Source organism: Cyprinodon tularosa, unplaced genomic scaffold (assembly GCF_016077235.1).
Source record: "Cyprinodon tularosa strain WSP-4 unplaced genomic scaffold, ASM1607723v1 ctg121, whole genome shotgun sequence".
In the NCBI taxonomy this organism is placed as follows: domain Eukaryota; kingdom Metazoa; phylum Chordata; class Actinopteri; order Cyprinodontiformes; family Cyprinodontidae; genus Cyprinodon; species Cyprinodon tularosa.
This window is the reverse complement of record NW_024038015.1, coordinates 1,605,657-1,623,734: the sequence shown is the minus strand read 5'-3', so window position 1 is coordinate 1,623,734 and position 18,078 is coordinate 1,605,657. Positions and strand designations below refer to the sequence as shown.

The window sequence follows — 18,078 nt, the reverse complement described above, 5'->3', positions numbered from 1 at the left end:
CCGGGATGTTGTACTGCCCACAGGCTCGAGGACAAAAACAATCGGCATCCCTCTGACAGCGCAGTAAAAACAAGGAGATCCAGACCAATTTGGGGAAAACGGTTAGATATCTTTAAACCGTCTTTAACCGACACGACAGCGAAGAGGGAGAAATGGTGTCTCCGTCAACAGTAGTGAGTATCAACGTCTAAACCGGCATCTAAACAGTCACGTACGGACAAGAAAAGCAGTTTAGCTAGTTATATTCCACATTAAAATATCTCAGTTATAAATGATAAACAATCGAATGGCTGAGCTATATGCGTGTTTTGTTGGCATTTAACGCCTCCTACATTTCTTAAAAGCCAGCGCGTGCGTTCTGGTTGATTGTTTTTAACCGCCAGAACAACAAAAACATGGAGCGATTTATAATCCATCTAAATATCTTAATTTTTGCTATGTAGAGACATAGCAAAGTAACTTTTTTTCCTTCTGTTGACTCGTTTCCTTTTGCCTTAGGCACTGCAGCGGCTTGTTTGTTCATCTTTGCTCCAAACGTTTATGTAAAATGCCAATGCAAAAAAAAGAAAGAAAGCGTTAGATCATGTGACTGAGTGGAGCCTTTCTTTGCCTTATTTTCTTTCCTGTGTTCTTCATTAAACGCATGCGCCAAGGCTTTTCTCTCATCTCTTTTATTGAGCTCGGCTTTATGTGTTCTCCAGTGCCGAATAGCTTCATTTAGAGAAAAAACAAGGAGCTGTCATTCTCCTGAAATCAGCCTCCTCTTTGTGAGGGGATGTGGGGGGGACTTTGGATGATGGTGCGGGGTGTGTTGGCCTGAGGTGAACCCTGATGTGGTGCCTGTAGAGGAGCCTGTGTAGAGGAATGTCTGCAAACCAGACCAGTTCCCTAAGTGATAAGGATGCTGTGAAGGTCTGGAGTTTCCCTTTAGAGCAATTTTAATGGCATCTGCTTCCCCTGAACAATGAACTGCAGTTCTTCCAGCATGACATTACATTAGAGGGGAAACAGGCAGTGGTGTCAAAAGTACACACATTTGTTACTTAAGTAGAATTATAGATACTGCCGTTTAAAAACACTCTGGTAAAAGTTGAAATATCAAATTGACCTGTTTACTCAAGTAAAAGTGAAAAAGTATGTGCTCCAAAACCTACTGAAAGTATAAAAGTATAAAGTAACCTTTAAAAAAAAGCTAAATTTTTCGACTTTTTCGAAAAATTATTTGAGATAGGGCCAAGGATGCGGGGGGTCTTGTTGGTCTCCATCTACCGATACGCTCTCGCCTGTGTCCGACCTTTTGGACTTTTCAACATCTTTTTCTGAATCCAACATTGTAGCATGGCATAGACAATTCACGTTTGCAGTTTGAAGAACACCTGCTTGCTTCTGATGATTTCCTTTAGCTAACCAATGAGTGTTTGCGTTATGTGACTCATCTAATTACACGAGTTTTCACTAGATGTGGATGGAGCCAATGATTTGCATTGGATGGCGCACATGACGTGAAATAAGTATTTATAAACATTAAACCAACACAAGAGTAATGAGTAACGTTTGTTTTAAAAATGTAAGGAATAGAAAGTACAGATACTTGTGTGAAAATGTAATGAGTAGAAGTCAGAAGTAGGAAGAAAAATAAGTAATGGAGTAAAGTATAGATACCTAAAAAGTGTACTTAAGTACAGTAACGAAGTATTTGTACTTCGTTACCTGACACCTGGAAACAGGCTGTAATTTCAGAATAGAATGAAAATTTATTGTCATTACATTGTCAAGTAAAAAACAACTAAATTCCCCCTCTGCATTTTAACCCATCCCCTTGGGGAGCAGTGGGCTGCCATTGTGTGGCCCCCGGGGAGCAGTGTGGGGTTAAGGGTCTCACTCAGGAACCCAGAGAGCAGGCTGTGGGGTACTTTCAACCTTCTCAGAGCACTGCTCTAACCACTAGACAGACACTCCTCCCAATATAACCACTAACACACTTTCTAGTAGATATTTTACATTACTGACTTATTAACTTCTGTCATTTGGAGTTAATCCTTTCAGACTGTAGATTATTCTAGATCACTGCATTTTAAATATGTATTATAATAATTTAGAATATAACAAGTGAAAACTTCTTGAACTTGGTTTATATAATTGTTTTTTCAATGATAAAGTAACTAGGGCAGAGACAATTAATCGAATTAATAGTGTTTTCGATTTTTGATTCGATTTTTGAAATAATGTACAACTAATTTAGTTATCAATGAATCATTAACTGGAGTATGGAGACTCTATATGCCCTTAGCTGAGCGATCAAAACCGTAAAAAAAAAGTATACATAACATTTGACAATTATGATAAAGAATACTTTTTTGTCGGTTAATATGCTATATCCAGAATTCCTCAAGTGGTAAATTCTTTTGTTTTAACAGGTTTAATTTTGTCAGAAGTCTTATTTAAGGAATATTTGGCTATCTGATTATTAATCGATTAATCGAAAAAACTATTGACAGATATGCAAAATAATCATTAATGGTAGCCCTCAAAGTGACATAAAAAGTTAATAATTTTGAAGTGGAAGGATAATGATCCATGTTTTCTCTGGTCTTTATCTTTAGCACATTTTGCCAAGTTATGCCTCTCACCTCTGCCTGTGTTATCAGCTTCGGACATCTGGGAATCTGGCAGAAAGTGCTCAAGGGTGCTTCTGAAAAAAACATCTTCAAGTCTTATAACAAATTCTCAATTAAATAAATCTTGGGTACTTCAAATATATTATACTAACACAATAAGCTATGATGTTTACCATCCAATTGGAGCTCTTGCTGTATGTTTAGAGTCATTGTACTGCAAAGGTGAAGTCTGAGATCTTACAAAGTTTTCCTCCAGGGTTGCCCTGTATTTGGCTCTTTGATCTGCCATTTAACTGGTACCCCTACAAATGGCATTGTGTATATTGTCAAAAAAGTTAAAATTTTGTCTCATCTGACCTGACGAGATAAATAAATATGATTGCCGTCTCCTACATGAGCTCATAAAATTATATTTAGCTATTTTTTTCCATAAAAGCCCTGATGTGAAGAGTGAATAACATGTTCTCCGGAGCTGTGGATATCTGCAGCTCATCCAGAGCTACCATGAGCCCCCATCACCTTTCCCTTTAAGCTCTCCTTACCTGGCATTAGTTGACAACCATGTGTTTGTGCGTTTATTGTGTTCCTATGCCTTCTTGATGATTTTTGTTTACTAACAGCATCATTAACATTTCACTTATATGTATTAAACAACCAGGAGACATGACAACTGACTTTGATAGAAATTGTAATCTTACTCAGATAAGAGAAATTGCTTAGGGTTAAAGAATGGCAGCTGCTGACCTCCGGGCTCATCGCTCAGGAAGTGGCCCCGATTAACAGTTAAAAAGGCATTTTATACGTCTCCAGTCTGCGACATCATCACAATGTTAGCATATGATTAGACATTCATGGCTCCAGCCTTATCAAAATATTACATTTTGTTCTTAGCTGAAGGACATCGCTCTCATTCCATTTCCAAATCTTTGCCACTTACAAAATGAAGATTATAACTGTATATCCAGACGGAGGAATTGTCCTAATTAGATTAAAAAGGCAGTTCTGACGCGCAACAGGCAGCCTATATCAGGGTGTGATAAAGTCACACATGTTCAATGATAATTATCCTAACACTCTTTTTAAAGAAAACTCTGTAACAGAAGAGCAAGATTTATAAACATATAAAATTAACTATTAGTTGTTAGAAATTTATTTAGTGGTGGTAGAGTAAATAACTCTATACCAACCTCTAGATACCAATAGATCTATGTGTCCTCTTTCTTTCAGTATACTAGTATGGTTTGCTTTTTTAGTCTATAAAACATAATCCCCCAAGAGTACAGTTTGAACAGTATAGTTTTAACTTTACAAATTGTGAAAAAAGTTCAAGGAGGAATCAAGACTTTGGCAAAGGTCTTTATCTTTTAAAGGAAACATATAAAGAAAAAAAAATGACCACATCAATGTGTTGATTACCTCATAAAGGCTATAATCTCTCTCATTTGGGTGCAAAAGACGCTTCTATATGTTTGTGCTTGTTTGTGTTTTTGACTCTAAACTGGGTTTTGATAAACGCTGCTTTGCTCTGCACCATCTGCCGAACCAACTGTTGTGTGCTCATAAGCGAGCTCATGGAGTTTTTGTCCTTGATTACATAAAATCAAACACAGTTTTATCAAATATAATTACAACTCTTTCCCCAAAAATGTTTGCTAAGACTATTATTATCAATGTTATCTGATTAGCTGATTCTCTTGGTCTCTGTTAAAAGAAAATAATAACATGGTGTAACATTGAAAAAGTCTTTATGGAAATTTAGATTAAATAGTAGGAAGTGTTTTTCTGTGGTAGCATTGTCATGCGAATGAAAAGGCCAGCTGTGGCTCCTAGGGCCTTTCTTGTATTACAGTTACCCTCTTCTAGGTTGAGCATACAAGTGTCTTTAAATATTTCTGTGTATCACGTTACACACCCACAGCAGATGAGCTGCTTTCATCCTGAGCGGATCTTATTTGGTGCTTCAGGGCAGTTAGTTTGAGTTGGTCTCTCTAATAGATACTTGTTTCTTCCAGGACTGTAGCTCAAGGCTAAAACCTGCCTTATAGAAGGTATTCATTAACGTAATATGTTGGAGCCTATTAAGAATTAGATTCATTTATCTTTTGCAAAATTATTAATGTTAAAGAGCTAAGGTTATGTGAATGGTAGAGTTATTGTTTATTTGTTTATGTATTTGTTTTGCTTTGACCCTCCTCCTTGTCAGTCCGCCTCCTGCTGAGATTAACAAGTAGAAGCAGCTGATGAGGTGGAGCTGATTGTTTGTTTGAAGGAGTGAGGAGTGCAACAGTTTTTTCACACACATCACTTAACTTTATATTTGAATTTTTGTAAGTCAACTCTGAGAATATTTCTGTTATTTTTTATTAGTAAAGAAAACACCCTTATTTTGAAACAAGAAAATTCTCCACGAGTGCTTTTTGTTTTGTGAGTCGAAAAACCTCCTCCTAAGACTACTCTGGCAATTTTTGATTTTTTTGGAAACTTTTTTGATGCAAGAGTAGCCGCAACAAGTGAAAAAACTTCACCGATGACTTGAAGAAGAGCCTAAAGTCGGGAGCCACCAGCCGATCACGCTCTGATGCGCAAAGAAAGCAGCCAGCGGGCCGTGAGTACAATCAGCTGACTGAGTTTATGAATGAAGGCGCCGCTGCGCTACAAAGAATGATCGATAACTACAGAAAGCAAAGCTGTTGATTTCAAAGAAGGATGCTTATTGATGAACTTACTTGAAAGTGAAAAGATCGGTGTGGTCATTAACAATGTTGGACCCTAAATCCACGCCTGCGTCTGAGAACATGTTAAAAGAGCGCGTCCTTTCGCGCAGAGGCAGATTGGGAGCCTGCACTAGAAAGATTAATGAAATAAAGGCTTTGATGACGGATGCAGGAAATATTGATGAAGTCAATGATTTAGTACAAGCATTTAAGGAAGCCGTGGATGAGTTTAAAAATGCTCATAGGTTGGTTCAAGAGCTCTTATCAGAGGACGAAAAGGAAAATGATTATAATGACTGGTTTGAGCCTCGAATAACTAACTTAAACTATTTTTTGAAAGATGTCGAAACATGGAAAAAAGACATTGTACAATCAACAATCAAACCATCAGACAGCATATCTAATGTATCAAAGAAATCAAAGTCATCTTCTTCCACATCCAGATCTTCCTCAGTCTCTTCAGAGTTAAAAAAGGCCAAAGCAGAACAGGCTGCTGCACTGGCACGAGTTGCTGCCTTGAAAGAAAAACATGCTTTACAAATGGAGGAAGCAAAATTAAAGTTAAAGATGGAGCAAATTGAGCTAGAAGCTGATCTTGCAGCATCAAATGCTAAAATAAAGACCTTGCAAAGTGTTGAGGTGGACCAGGAACCGTCTTTAGGTGACGGCATGAATGAATATTATAGCTCTCATCAAGAACCACATTCGATAGAGGGCAATGTGGAATTTATGCATTTAGGTGCTATACCAAAGACTCCACTTCAACGGACCATTTTGGAGAGATGTAAATCGTCTCCCAGTAGATTAAGGACAGCAGAGAATAAACCCCAAAATAGGAATCCCACTGAAAGTGAAACTGAAGCTGCAATTTATGATCATAACGCATCTGAAGCTGCACAAGATTACCCAGAGGTGGCTGTTACTGCTGATAATGAAAATTTGAATGTTGTTATTCAAAGACAAAATGACATAGCAGAACTCATTGTCAGCCAGCAAAATCTGTCTTTGTTACCTCCAAGAAATATTTCTGTGTTTGATGGTAACCCATTAGAATACCAGTCTTTTATTCATGCATTTGAACAATTAATCGAAGACAAGACTAAAAATAATAAAGACAGACTGTATTATCTAGAACAATTTACATCTGGTTTGCCAAGAGATTTAGTTCGCAGTTGCTTACATATGGAAGGAAGTAAAGGCTACAGGGAAGCTAAACAACTATTAACGGAACATTTTGGAAATGAGATGAAAGTTTCTGGAGCTTATTTGGATAAAGCCTTGAACTGGCCAGCAATTAAAGCTGAGGATGGAAAGATGCTGTATGCATATGCAATGTATTTGAGAGGATGTTGTAATGCAATGCAAGATTTACAGTACTTAGAGGAACTTGAAATCCCATCAAACTTAAGGCTGTTAGCATCCAAACTACCTTACAAACTGCGAGAAAGATGGCGAACCACAGCTTATGAAATACAACAGAAAACTGGCAGGAGAGTCAGATTTAAAGATCTTGTCAAGTTTGTGGAAAACCATGCTAACATGCTTTTGGATCCTTTGTTTGGAGACCTTCAAGACCAAACAACAACCAAAAAAACATTCCCAAGAGGCAAAGGTGAACTAAAATCAATGAGAGGTAAGAACAGTAGCTTTGCAACATCAATAGTTACAGAGAAAACAGGATGCTGCTATAAAGCAATCCGTTTTGTCTCCACCACCTCCAGAATCCACACCCATTGCCAATATCTCTCACTGTGGATTCTGCCCGGGAAAACACAACTTAGCTGACTGTCTGCGTTTTAAAGCAGAGTTGCATGATTGTAAAGTTGAATTTTTGAGAAGTCACGGATATTGCTTTGGTTGCCTACTTAAAGGTCATTTAAGCAAAAATTGTAAGAGGAGACTAACATGCCAAGTTTGTCGAATGAAACATCCAACAGTACTCCATATTAAAAGTGTAAACGTTTCAAAGCAGGACAGTCAAACGGAGATTGAAGAAACTCCCATAAGTAGTGCTCTTGTTTCAGCAGGTGATGTAAACGGGGCCGGGAAAGATTGTGCACTAGCCATTGTGCCTGTCCGTGTTAAGGTGGCAAAAGGGGACAAATATATTCAAACCTATGCTTTCCTTGACCCAGGCAGCACGGCAACGTTTTGTACTGAAAGATTGATGAACCGGCTAAATTTGAAAGGACGCAAAACAGAGATACTTCTGCGAACAATGGGACAGGAAAAGCCTGCAGGAACCTACGAGGTTAGAGGACTAGAGGTGGGAGATATTGATGGCTGCACATACTTGGACCTGCCGAAAGTTTACACACAGGATAAAATAGCTGTCTCAAAAGAAAACATCATCACACAAGTTGACCTGGAGATGTGGCCTCATCTCAGGAGTGTCCCTTTAAAGAAAATCGAGGCAGACATTGAACTCCTCATTGGAACTGATGTTCCTCGAGCATTAGAGCCATGGAAAATAATAAACAGTCATGATAATGGACCGTATGCAGTGGAAACGGTACTTGGATGGGTGGTAACTGGACCACTTGGTGTTGATAGTACCACAGAATATGATGGGCCTATTGCAGTGTCCAGTAACAGAATTTCTGTTACTGAATTGAAGGATATGCTCATCAGACAATATAACCAGGATTTCTCTGAGAACCTGTATGAAGAGAAAAATGAGATGTCTGTTGAGGATAAGCGTTTTATGGAGATTGCTTCTGGCTCATTGTATATGAAAGATGGACACTACCACCTACCACTTCCTTTTAGAAACAAAGATAAAGTTATGCCTGATAACTATAAAATGGTTAAGGAACGCACACTGCACCTTATGAAAAAAATTAAGAAGGATAAGTTGTACACAGAAGAATACACATCCTTCATGGAGGACATTTTGAAAAAGGGCTATGCAGAAAAGGTTCCATTTGAGCAACTTTGCAGGAAGGATGGACATGTCTGGTACATTCCACATCATGGTGTTTACCATAAGCGAAAGCACAAACTGAGGGTGGTGTTTGACTGTACATCCTCATTTCAAGGAACCTCTCTGAACAAGGAGCTCCTCCAAGGCCCTGATTTAACAAACACCCTTATTGGGGTATTGTTAAGGTTTCGCCAAGAACCCATTGCAGTAATGGCAGACATTGAAGCAATGTTTTATCAAGTCTTTGTTGATGAAAATGACAGAGATTTGCTGAGGTTTCTGTGGTGGCCAGAAGGTAACATTAACAAACCTCTTGAGGTTTACAGGATGAAAGTTCACCTCTTTGGCTCTGTATCATCCCCAAGCATTGCTAATTTTGCTCTGCGTCAAACTGCTGCTGACAACCAGAAACATTATTCTGATGAAATTATCAAAACCATTAAAAGTAACTTTTATGTAGATGATTGCCTCCGATCAGTGGCAACAGTGAACCAGGCAATGAAGCTTGTCACAGATCTCACCAAAATTTGCAGTGAGGGAGGTTTTACATTAACAAAATGGGTCAGCAACAGCAATGAAGTGCTGGCAAGCATCCCTGAACATCACAGAGCTGGAGCATTCAAGGAACTAGATCTGGATAAAGAAAAGCTGAAAGAACAAATAACAGTTGAGTCTGCACTTGGACTCCACTGGGATACTCTCAGTGATACCTTCAGCTTTAAAGTCACCATCAGGAGTCGACCTGCTACCAGAAGAGGTATACTCTCCACAGTGAGTTCAGTATACGACCCATTAGGATTCCTTTCTCCTTTCATCTTGAAAGCCAAACAGTTACTTCAGGAACTCTGCAAATCCAAGTATGGATGGGATAATGTCATTCCCCAGGAATTTGCAAAGCCTTGGCAAAGATGGCTCAAGGAGTTAAATCTGCTACATGACTTTCAAGTTGCAAGATGCATGAAGCCTGAAAACTTTGATCCCGTGGAAACGGCTGAACTGCATCACTTTTGTGATGCAAGTGAGTCAGGCTATGGTACAGTAAGCTACCTCAGATTAACAAATCACCAAGGTCAAATCCATATCTGCTTTATATTTGGAAAAGCTAGAGTGGCACCTCTAAAGCAGATGACCATACCCAGACTGGAACTAACAGCAGCAACATTGGCTGTTAAGGTGGATCGAATGCTAAAGAAGGAGCTGCATTTACCACTTTCTGATTCAACTTTCTGGACAGATAGTACCTCTGTCTTGAAATATATTCACAATCAAACTAAAAGATTTCACACTTTTGTATCCAACAGGATTGCTGTAATCCATGACCTCTCCCACACCAGCCAGTGGAGATACATAAGTTCAAAAGTCAACCCAGCCGACGACGCATCAAGAGGGCTATATGTAGAATCTTTCTTAAGATCAAAATGGCTGACTGGTCCTGAATATCTCAGCAGAGAAAAAGGAACATGGCCGAAACACACAGAAGGTCTGAAAGAAATACCAGCGAACGATCCAGAAGTAAGAAAGGAGATCACAGTTAACAGTGTGATAATGGAGGATCAACATCCAATATGCAAGATGATAAAGTATCATTCATCATGGAACCGACTTCAGAAGTCTGTAGCCTGGGTATTAAAGGTTAAAATACATCTTCTACTGCTAAGCCAGCAAAGAAAAAGTCAAACTCACCTGTCTTCAGAAGTGATGAAAAAGTTGGAAAATCAACACGAGACGCAATACTTATCAGTGGAGGACATGCAGAATGCAGAGAAAGCAATCATTTGTTTTGAACAAAAACGCTACTTTCACTGTGAATTTACTTGCTTGGAACAAGGCAAACCTCTCAGTTCAAGAAGTACCATCCTCAAACTGGATCCGATGCTCGATGGTGGCATCTTGAGAGTTGGTGGTAGGATAAACAAAAGCGCAATGCCATTCCACCAGAAAAACCCGATCATTCTACCTAAAGGTTCACATTTATCTAACCTCATCCTACAACAAATTCATCACCAAGTTGGACATTCAGGAAGGAGCCACATGCTCTCCAAGCTAAGGCAGAAATTCTGGCTCCCTCATGCAAACTCCTTAGCCAGAAAAATCATCAAGAGCTGTGTATTCTGTAGACGCATGCAGGCAAAACCTGGTGAACAGAAGACGTCAGACCTTCCTGAGGACCGTTTATTTCCAGACCTACCTCCTTTCAGTCATGTTGGAATTGACTACTTTGGTCCTATTGAAGTAAAAAGGGGACGAGCTCAGGTGAAACGATGGGGCGTCATATTCACCTGTCTGGTGAGTCGAGCTGTCCACCTAGAGATGGCAAACTTCTTAACAACAGATTCATGCATAAATGCTATACGCAGATTCATCTGCAGAAGAGGATCAGTGATGAGCATCAGAACAGACTGTGGGACAAACTTTGTGGGAGCACAAAAGGAATTACAAGAAGCATTAAAAGAGCTAAATCATCAGAAAATCCAAAAGACCCTTTTAGTAGAGGGAATAAAATGGATTTTTAACCCACCTTTTGGGGCTCACCATGGTGGAGTCTGGGAAAGACTAATACGTCTAATCAAGAAGACCCTCACATCTGTCCTTAAGGAACAAACACTGGATGATGAAACCCTGTCAACAGCACTATGTGAAGTGGAAGCCATCCTAAATGACAGGCCAATAACTTCAGTGTCGAATGATCCTAATGATTTAGAACCACTAACACCAAACCTTTTACTCCAGCTGAAAGGAAAAGCAACCTTACCACCAGGAGTCTTTGAGAAAACAGATCAATATTCAAGAAGAAGATGGAGACAATCACAGTATCTTGCAGATCTTTTCTGGAGACGTTGGACAAGGGAGTATCTTCCACTTATGCAAGAACGAAGCAAGTGGAACAGCAAAAGGAGGAACTTCAGCCCTGGAGATCTGGTTGTTATTGTGGATAACTCAGCACCAAGGAGCGCATGGACAATGGGTCGTGTGATAAGGATTTTTCCAGATGCCAAAGGTTTTGTTAGAAGCGTTTTGGTTAAAACCAAAGCCAAAGTCATCCAGCGACCAATAGATAAGCTCTGTCTTTTAATGGAGGCAGCTGGATGAAATAAGACTTTCTATGGACTGCTTTAAGCATTAGAAATGTTGAGAAGCTCTAGGTAACATTTATGGACAAAAGAATGAAGTTTATGTAATGTTTTTGCTAGATGTTAGGCTCCTGTGAATATTATTTTTGTAATTGTTATTTTGCTAAGGCTAACAATTAGGGGCTGGTTAGATTCATTTATCTTTTGCAAAATTATTAATGTTAAAGAGCTAAGGTTATGTGAATGGTAGAGTTATTGTTTATTTGTTTATGTATTTGTTTTGCTTTGACCCTCCTCCTTGTCAGTCCGCCTCCTGCTGAGATTAAAAAGTAGAAGCAGCTGATGAGGTGGAGCTGATTGTTTGTTTGAAGGAGTGAGGAGTGCAACAGTTTTTTCACACACATCACTTAACTTTATATTTGAATTTTTGTAAGTCAACTCTGAGAATATTTCTGTTATTTTTTATTAGTAAAGAAAACACCCTTATTTTGAAACAAGAAAATTCTCCACGAGTGCTTTTTGTTTTGTGAGTCGAAAAACCTCCTCCTAAGACTACTCTGGCAATTTTTGATTTTTTTGGAAACTTTTTTGATGCAAGAGTAGCCGCAAGAACTTGGTGAACAACTTTTTTCTTTGTTTTTTTAACCTTCAACATTTACTATGGGTTGTTTTGCACTGCACTGCGTCTGTTCATGTGTAGAGTATTTAACAATAAATATAAAGAGTATGGTTTTGTTTGTCAGGAGTTGTCTAGAAAGAGTGTGGTCCTGTCAGTGTATAAAAAGGCTTCATAAATAAACTTTATTCCTCAATGTGGCTATGTAGCTTTTGACGTTCATGTCTATCATTAATAGTGACATGGTTCAACAGTGACTAAAAACATTTTTTTTTTGCCATACAGGTTTAAAATTATTTGTATTCCCGGCAAAGATTTGTAAAAACATGATTTACAATAAATTAAGCTTTTGTGGCAGTTTACATACACTAATATCCTCACGTAAAATGAACCTTTTATACAAGCGTCATGCATGTTTCCAGGACATTTTTTTAAATGAACTTGATCCATGACAAATTAAGGCTAAATGGTTAAAGTGAATGGTTTAAGATATACTTTAAGATATATTTTTGAACAACTCCATGAGATTTGCAACAAAAGATTTCAGTGTGAGACTATTTTACAGCAACAAAATATATTTTTAAGATTTTCCAGGTATATATATATATATATATATATATATATATATATATAAATATATACATATGTATGTAGAATCGGCACAAAAATGTTGGCAGCACATCTCGGTTACACTGTGAAAATAATAATTATTGTCCCTTAAAACCCTGTATCGGTCCATCTATAATGATAAATATAATGAAGGTTGTTATAGTTTTGATGAAATTATTAATTTTTATTAATTGTAAGTAGATAAATAAACTAAGTTATTTAATTCATTATTTGCAGACAGCATTTTTTCTTCCTTTTTTGAAAAAATGTCTACATTAACCCATTTTAATGTTTTGTCTAAAGATAATTATCTCTGGAAAAAAGGAAAAAAACTAGAGATTATGGTCAAACCTAAATCTAAGATGGAGTAAAAAGTTTTCAAAAGATTGTACTGCTTTTTATTTAAATACAAGTTTTTTTTATCCTTCTGTAGTATATCACTCTGTTATTATTATCAATTAAAGTTCTTGATATTAGATCTCATGCAAAACATTATAACCTCATTATTATAAATGGATTATCAGCTATTTAGCTGAGCTACAGAACTGTGTTGTGATTTAACTGTATGTGTAGCAACCAGAGACAGGATAAACATGGGGGTGATGTTGGCTTGTCTGAGATTACTGATTGTGTTTATATCTTTGTTTGGCTCCCATTCGGCTTCGAGAGACCGGTAACCTCAACATGGACTCTCATGCAAAGTAGAGCAAAGTTCATCATGTTGATATGTAGACTGATTAGCTTCTATTTCTTGCTACACCAGCTTTTCCAGAAATCAGATCATAGCTTAGATAAATATGACAGTAAGATTCATAAAGTTCATTTTTGGGTTAAAACGATAAGCAAACAACGCTTTCGCTTCCATTCAGGTACACAATCCTTATAAGTAAACCTAAACTCAAAAAGACAAAAAAAAAAAAAATATATGAAATTCCCATGTTTAGTATTTAATAAGTACAGCATTATATTTTTTCTTGCAATCATAAATCCGAGACTGTTATCAGTTAAATAAATAACCTGTGATTAGTAATAAATGCATGTTAGGAAATATGGAATAAAATGTTAAACTTCTTAATGTGATAATTCATTCAAAATATAAAAACACGATGAGGAACACCTTAAAGGTTGGTTCCCATTCTCCTTTGGAACAACCTTAATTGTACATTTAACAAGATGTCAGAAACCTTTTACTCCATATTTATACGAGAGACAGTATTATGCATTTTCTGGAGCTGCACTTTAGACTCTTGTTATTGGAGACCATGAAAGCATATATAACAAGGCATAGCAGCATTTTCTACCAAGTTTATGTAATGGCATAGAAAGGCTATAACTAGTTTTGTTCAACTGAAGCTACATTTTTTTTTTCCTGTTAAGCTAAAGCTTCAGAGTTATTGTGGCTTTTTTAATAGACTGATGTTGAACACATGCTCTGAGGCTGGTCTTTGGTGTTTTTAATAAATGAGAATGCCCGCTTCACGCTGGCCTTTTTAATTTTGTCCGAACAGATTTGTGGCCATGTGTTAAGGTGTTTTCTTGCTCCCTGATGTTTTCCTGTCTCTGGTTATTTCAGATAAACTCATATATTGTGCTCCATCCTGTAGGGTTATTTAGTGCGCTTTCTTTATTGAGGTGTTGTGCAATCTATGTCTTTCCTCCTCTGGTAGAATAGGCCATTTGACCTACTGTAACCCCTCAATCTCTCAATTTCTGTTCCAGTCTTCTGTTCCTCTCCCACCCAGATGCAATTTAAAAGCTGGTAAATCTGTCTTATATATTGAACTCCCTCACTAAAGGGAGTTTAAGATTCTTTTTTCTGTTTTTTTTTTGTTTGTTCCCCTCACCTTTATATGAACTCATGCAGTTTTCACAAATCAACATTGTTTTGACTGTTTTTGCCATTCACCTTTCTGCAACACTTTTCTTTGTTCTTATCTGCTTATTTTTCACTTATACCCTCCTTACCTCTGCCTCAGTGAAGCCTCACTTAATTTTCTCTTCCTCTTGACACGACTTTTCCCCCTTTGTCTTTTCCTGTTCTTCAGGCTTGAGAATGACTCCCAGAGCATTTGGTGGGTCTGTTTTTTTTAACCCTGCTGGGCGTATTTTGCCCTAACCGTAAGGGGTACCGTAAAAAAAAGTCTTATAAAACGCCTTAGGGAACGGAAACTTAGCTGGTTTTTTAGAACTTCAGAAGGCAGGAAAGAAGAAGACAGAGAAGCTTGTATCGGGGAAAAAAGAAAAAAAAAAAGGTTACTAGGAGTCAATTCCATGGAGCTAAAGCTTTATGCATTTACCTTTCAGCTTTCAGAATAAACACCAAGACATGTGAAGGTCTAAGAGGAATGCCTCAACAACCACACAAACCGAAACACAACTAAAGCACTTTTAACTTTTGTTTCCTTTTTTTTTTATGTTGGTTTCTGTACCTCATAGCCGCAAAGAGAGAAGTTCCTGAAAAAACAAAACCATTATTAAGCTCCATCTTGTCTCATAGAATACCTTCTATCATTATTTAAATGCTGAATCTCTTTCCAGGTCAAGAGCGAAGGACCCAAACTGGTGCCTTTCTTTAAGGCAACCTGTGTTTACTTTGTCCTTTGGCTGCCCACCTCCAGCCCATCCTGGTTCAGCGCTCTCATCAAATGTCTACCCATCTTTTGCCTGTGGGTCTTTCTGCTGGCTCATGGATTCAGCTTCCTCTGTGATCACTCCAGCGCCCGTAAGATTTTGGCTGGTCTCATCTTTTCGGCTCTGGGGGATGCCTTTCTCATCTGGCAGGAGCAGGGCTACTTCGTCCATGGTGAGGAGAAAAATAATAATGTTTTTGCTATAATTCTAAGAAGGTTCATACATTTTGGTCATACAATAAATTCAAGGTTTACAAAACGAGAACAGAAAAACATTTCCTTTTGTTTTTACCATTCATAAATGTGGATAAGCACTCGAAATTAACTCTAGTTTTCCTTCACAAACTGGTACTGAAGTTCCTTATCAGTGGCTTCTAAAAATAAAGTGTTAAAGATTTTTATACACCTGCCATATCATCACAGTCATTGTGCATGATGGTCCAACAGACGTTGGTCCTTACCCAGCCTTGTTTGTCAAAGTTTTAGTTGTTTTAAACATCTTAACTAAAGCAATGACTCTGGATATGGACAGGTTTAGCTCTTTTCATATCTATGTGCCCTGATCTCCACTCATTCAATTCAAATTCAACAATACTTTATTAATCCCAAAAGAAGATTAAATGTTAATTTAAATCATAGCTTTTTAAAAATGAGTTGCAAATGTTAATAGTTTTAGGCAGGACAAATCTTCTGTAGTTGTCTGTCTTGCACCAGATCTAGAGAAGCCTCTGACTGAAGATCATCTCTAGAGGTTGTAGAGGTATTCCTAAAACAGAACCGACCTTCCTTATCCGTTCATTAAGCTTCTTTAAGTCATTTTCTCTGAATATGTTAGCCCAGCAGATAATGACAGAAGAGATCACACTTATAGAAGATATGTAGCATCTTTCAGTTAACGCCGAAAGCTTCCTTAAAAGTATAGTCTGCTCTGTTCCTACTTGTAGAGGGTTTCCCAGTTGCATCTCCAGCTGAGTTTGTTGTCCAGGTGAACGAGACAGGTGCTTCTACTCCTCCACCATCTCCACGTTTTCTCCCATGATGCTTGTAACAATGGATTTATTCCTGTTTCTTCTGGAATCTACAATCATCTTGCTTGTTTTGTTGACATTCAGGATCAGATGATTGTCTTCACACAATGCCACGAAGCAGTTCACCAGCTCTCTGTATTCAGCTTCTTTTCCATCTCTGGCGCACCCAAGGTCTGCAGAGACCTCCGTGTTATTAACATTAGGGATGTCCCAGTCAGATATTAATTTTGAAAATTATTCCGACATCAGCCCAAAAACAAATATCAGAATTTATCAGCCTACATCTAAAATCTAAAGTATATTTAAAGTAGGCATTTGTAACTGAGATAACTGTTGAGTATAAATGGCATGCAAACTGAACCGGACCATGCCAGACAAAACCGAACCGCGCTAAACTGGTACTAGTTCAACAGTAGGGCTCGGCATGGTTCAGTGGAGGCTCTGTTCTCAGATAACAAAGACCGCGTCATCTCCTTACAGTCAGCCTCCGTACTCATTAAATTTCAAACATTTATAAAAATACTAGCTTCCCTACCGTGCCACACGATTTCCAGTGATGACTCTGCTTAGCAGTGTGATGAACCTCAGTGTTTGTTGATGTTTCCTCTGTCTGTAAGCCCTGATTAGAAAATCATTTGTTGTATCCACTTTCCAAAAGCTGACTCTGTGAAGTAAATTCAGAGAGAGAGCAGCAGTACCGTAGATCGTCACTAGGCGGCAAGGAGCCGTGCTTGCATGATGTGTAAAGTCTTCAAGCCGCTGTCACACATTGCTGATTTATCCAGCGTATGTCTGATGTCCCAAAATCTTCTAAAATGCTGGAATACCTGAATTTTATATGTATTTTTTCAATTTTGGGTGTATAAATAGAGTACTCTAGACAAGTCCAGAACGTATGTCCAACGTCAGCCTAACTTGGCATCGTAATGGCATCGTAATGGCATCGTAATGCCAGTGTCCTGGGGAGGCTGTAATGCGCCTGAAGATGCCCGGCCTGCATAAAGAGATTTATTTGATAGCGGTTGTAATCTAGCTCCTGTTTACTGCCCGCCAGAAAAAAATTAAATAAATAAAAAAAAAAGAAAAAAGACAAGAAAGACAGAAGGTTTGCAGTCACAGCAGATTAAGCGTCATGTCTGCTAGGAAGTTTCTTGGTTGTGGCTGTGGGCGTGAATGCATGGAGGATCTATCACACTCACCTTCACACTCACCCTATGATCGCGATGAAGTCTAAAGGGGTACTCCCGGTTTCCTCCTGTGAACCCCCTTTCATACCAGAAATGCTGCCACTACACCATTATACAGTAGCTGTAAGTTAGAAACACATTCAGTGGTCATCTGGGACACGTCAGATACGTTGTTATGCGTTGGAGATAAGTTCTTGATAAGTTATGCATAAGTTATGCACAGGTTACTCATAGGTCTTGGATAAGCTAGACACCACGACTTATGAGTAACTTACACTTAGTGGTAGTGAGAATGTTTGGGGCATCTTTAATTTTGCTTTCTAGGACCCAGTGCTGAGGGAGGAAGGCCAAGGTCAAGAAATTTTGAGCATGCCATACTTGCCCTATGTCAACGTGTGCCAGCATGCTTCAGAATGGTTCAGCGTGCTCATAACTTATATAAAACTGACCCACAACTTATCCTATGTACACCAGCGGTTTTGCCAGGTTTTTTCATACATCTGGCATGTACCTGCTAAAACGTCAACGTGTGACAGGGGCTTAAGGAACCGAGCTCTACAAGGTTACCTAATCCAAGCTCGGTCCAAACTCAGCACGGATCGGTTTCAGATGGTAGTGTAAATGGGGCATATTGCTCTCTGAGTATTATCACTCAATCAAGCCTTTTGTGACTCTACAAAAT

The 18,078-nt window shown here is 38.4% G+C and overlaps 1 protein-coding gene across 1 annotated transcript in view; it reads left to right on the top strand.

The window, feature by feature from the left end:
- Positions 1–18,078, top strand: part of tmem86a (transmembrane protein 86A) — a 28,081-nt gene continuing 10,003 nt past the window's right edge. Inside the window, exons 1-2 of the mRNA XM_038275630.1 lie at positions 1–173; positions 15,090–15,354. Of these exons, the coding sequence (XP_038131558.1) occupies positions 153–173; positions 15,090–15,354 (286 nt within the window). The 5' untranslated portion in view covers positions 1–152. The remainder of the gene's footprint in view (positions 174–15,089; positions 15,355–18,078) is intronic.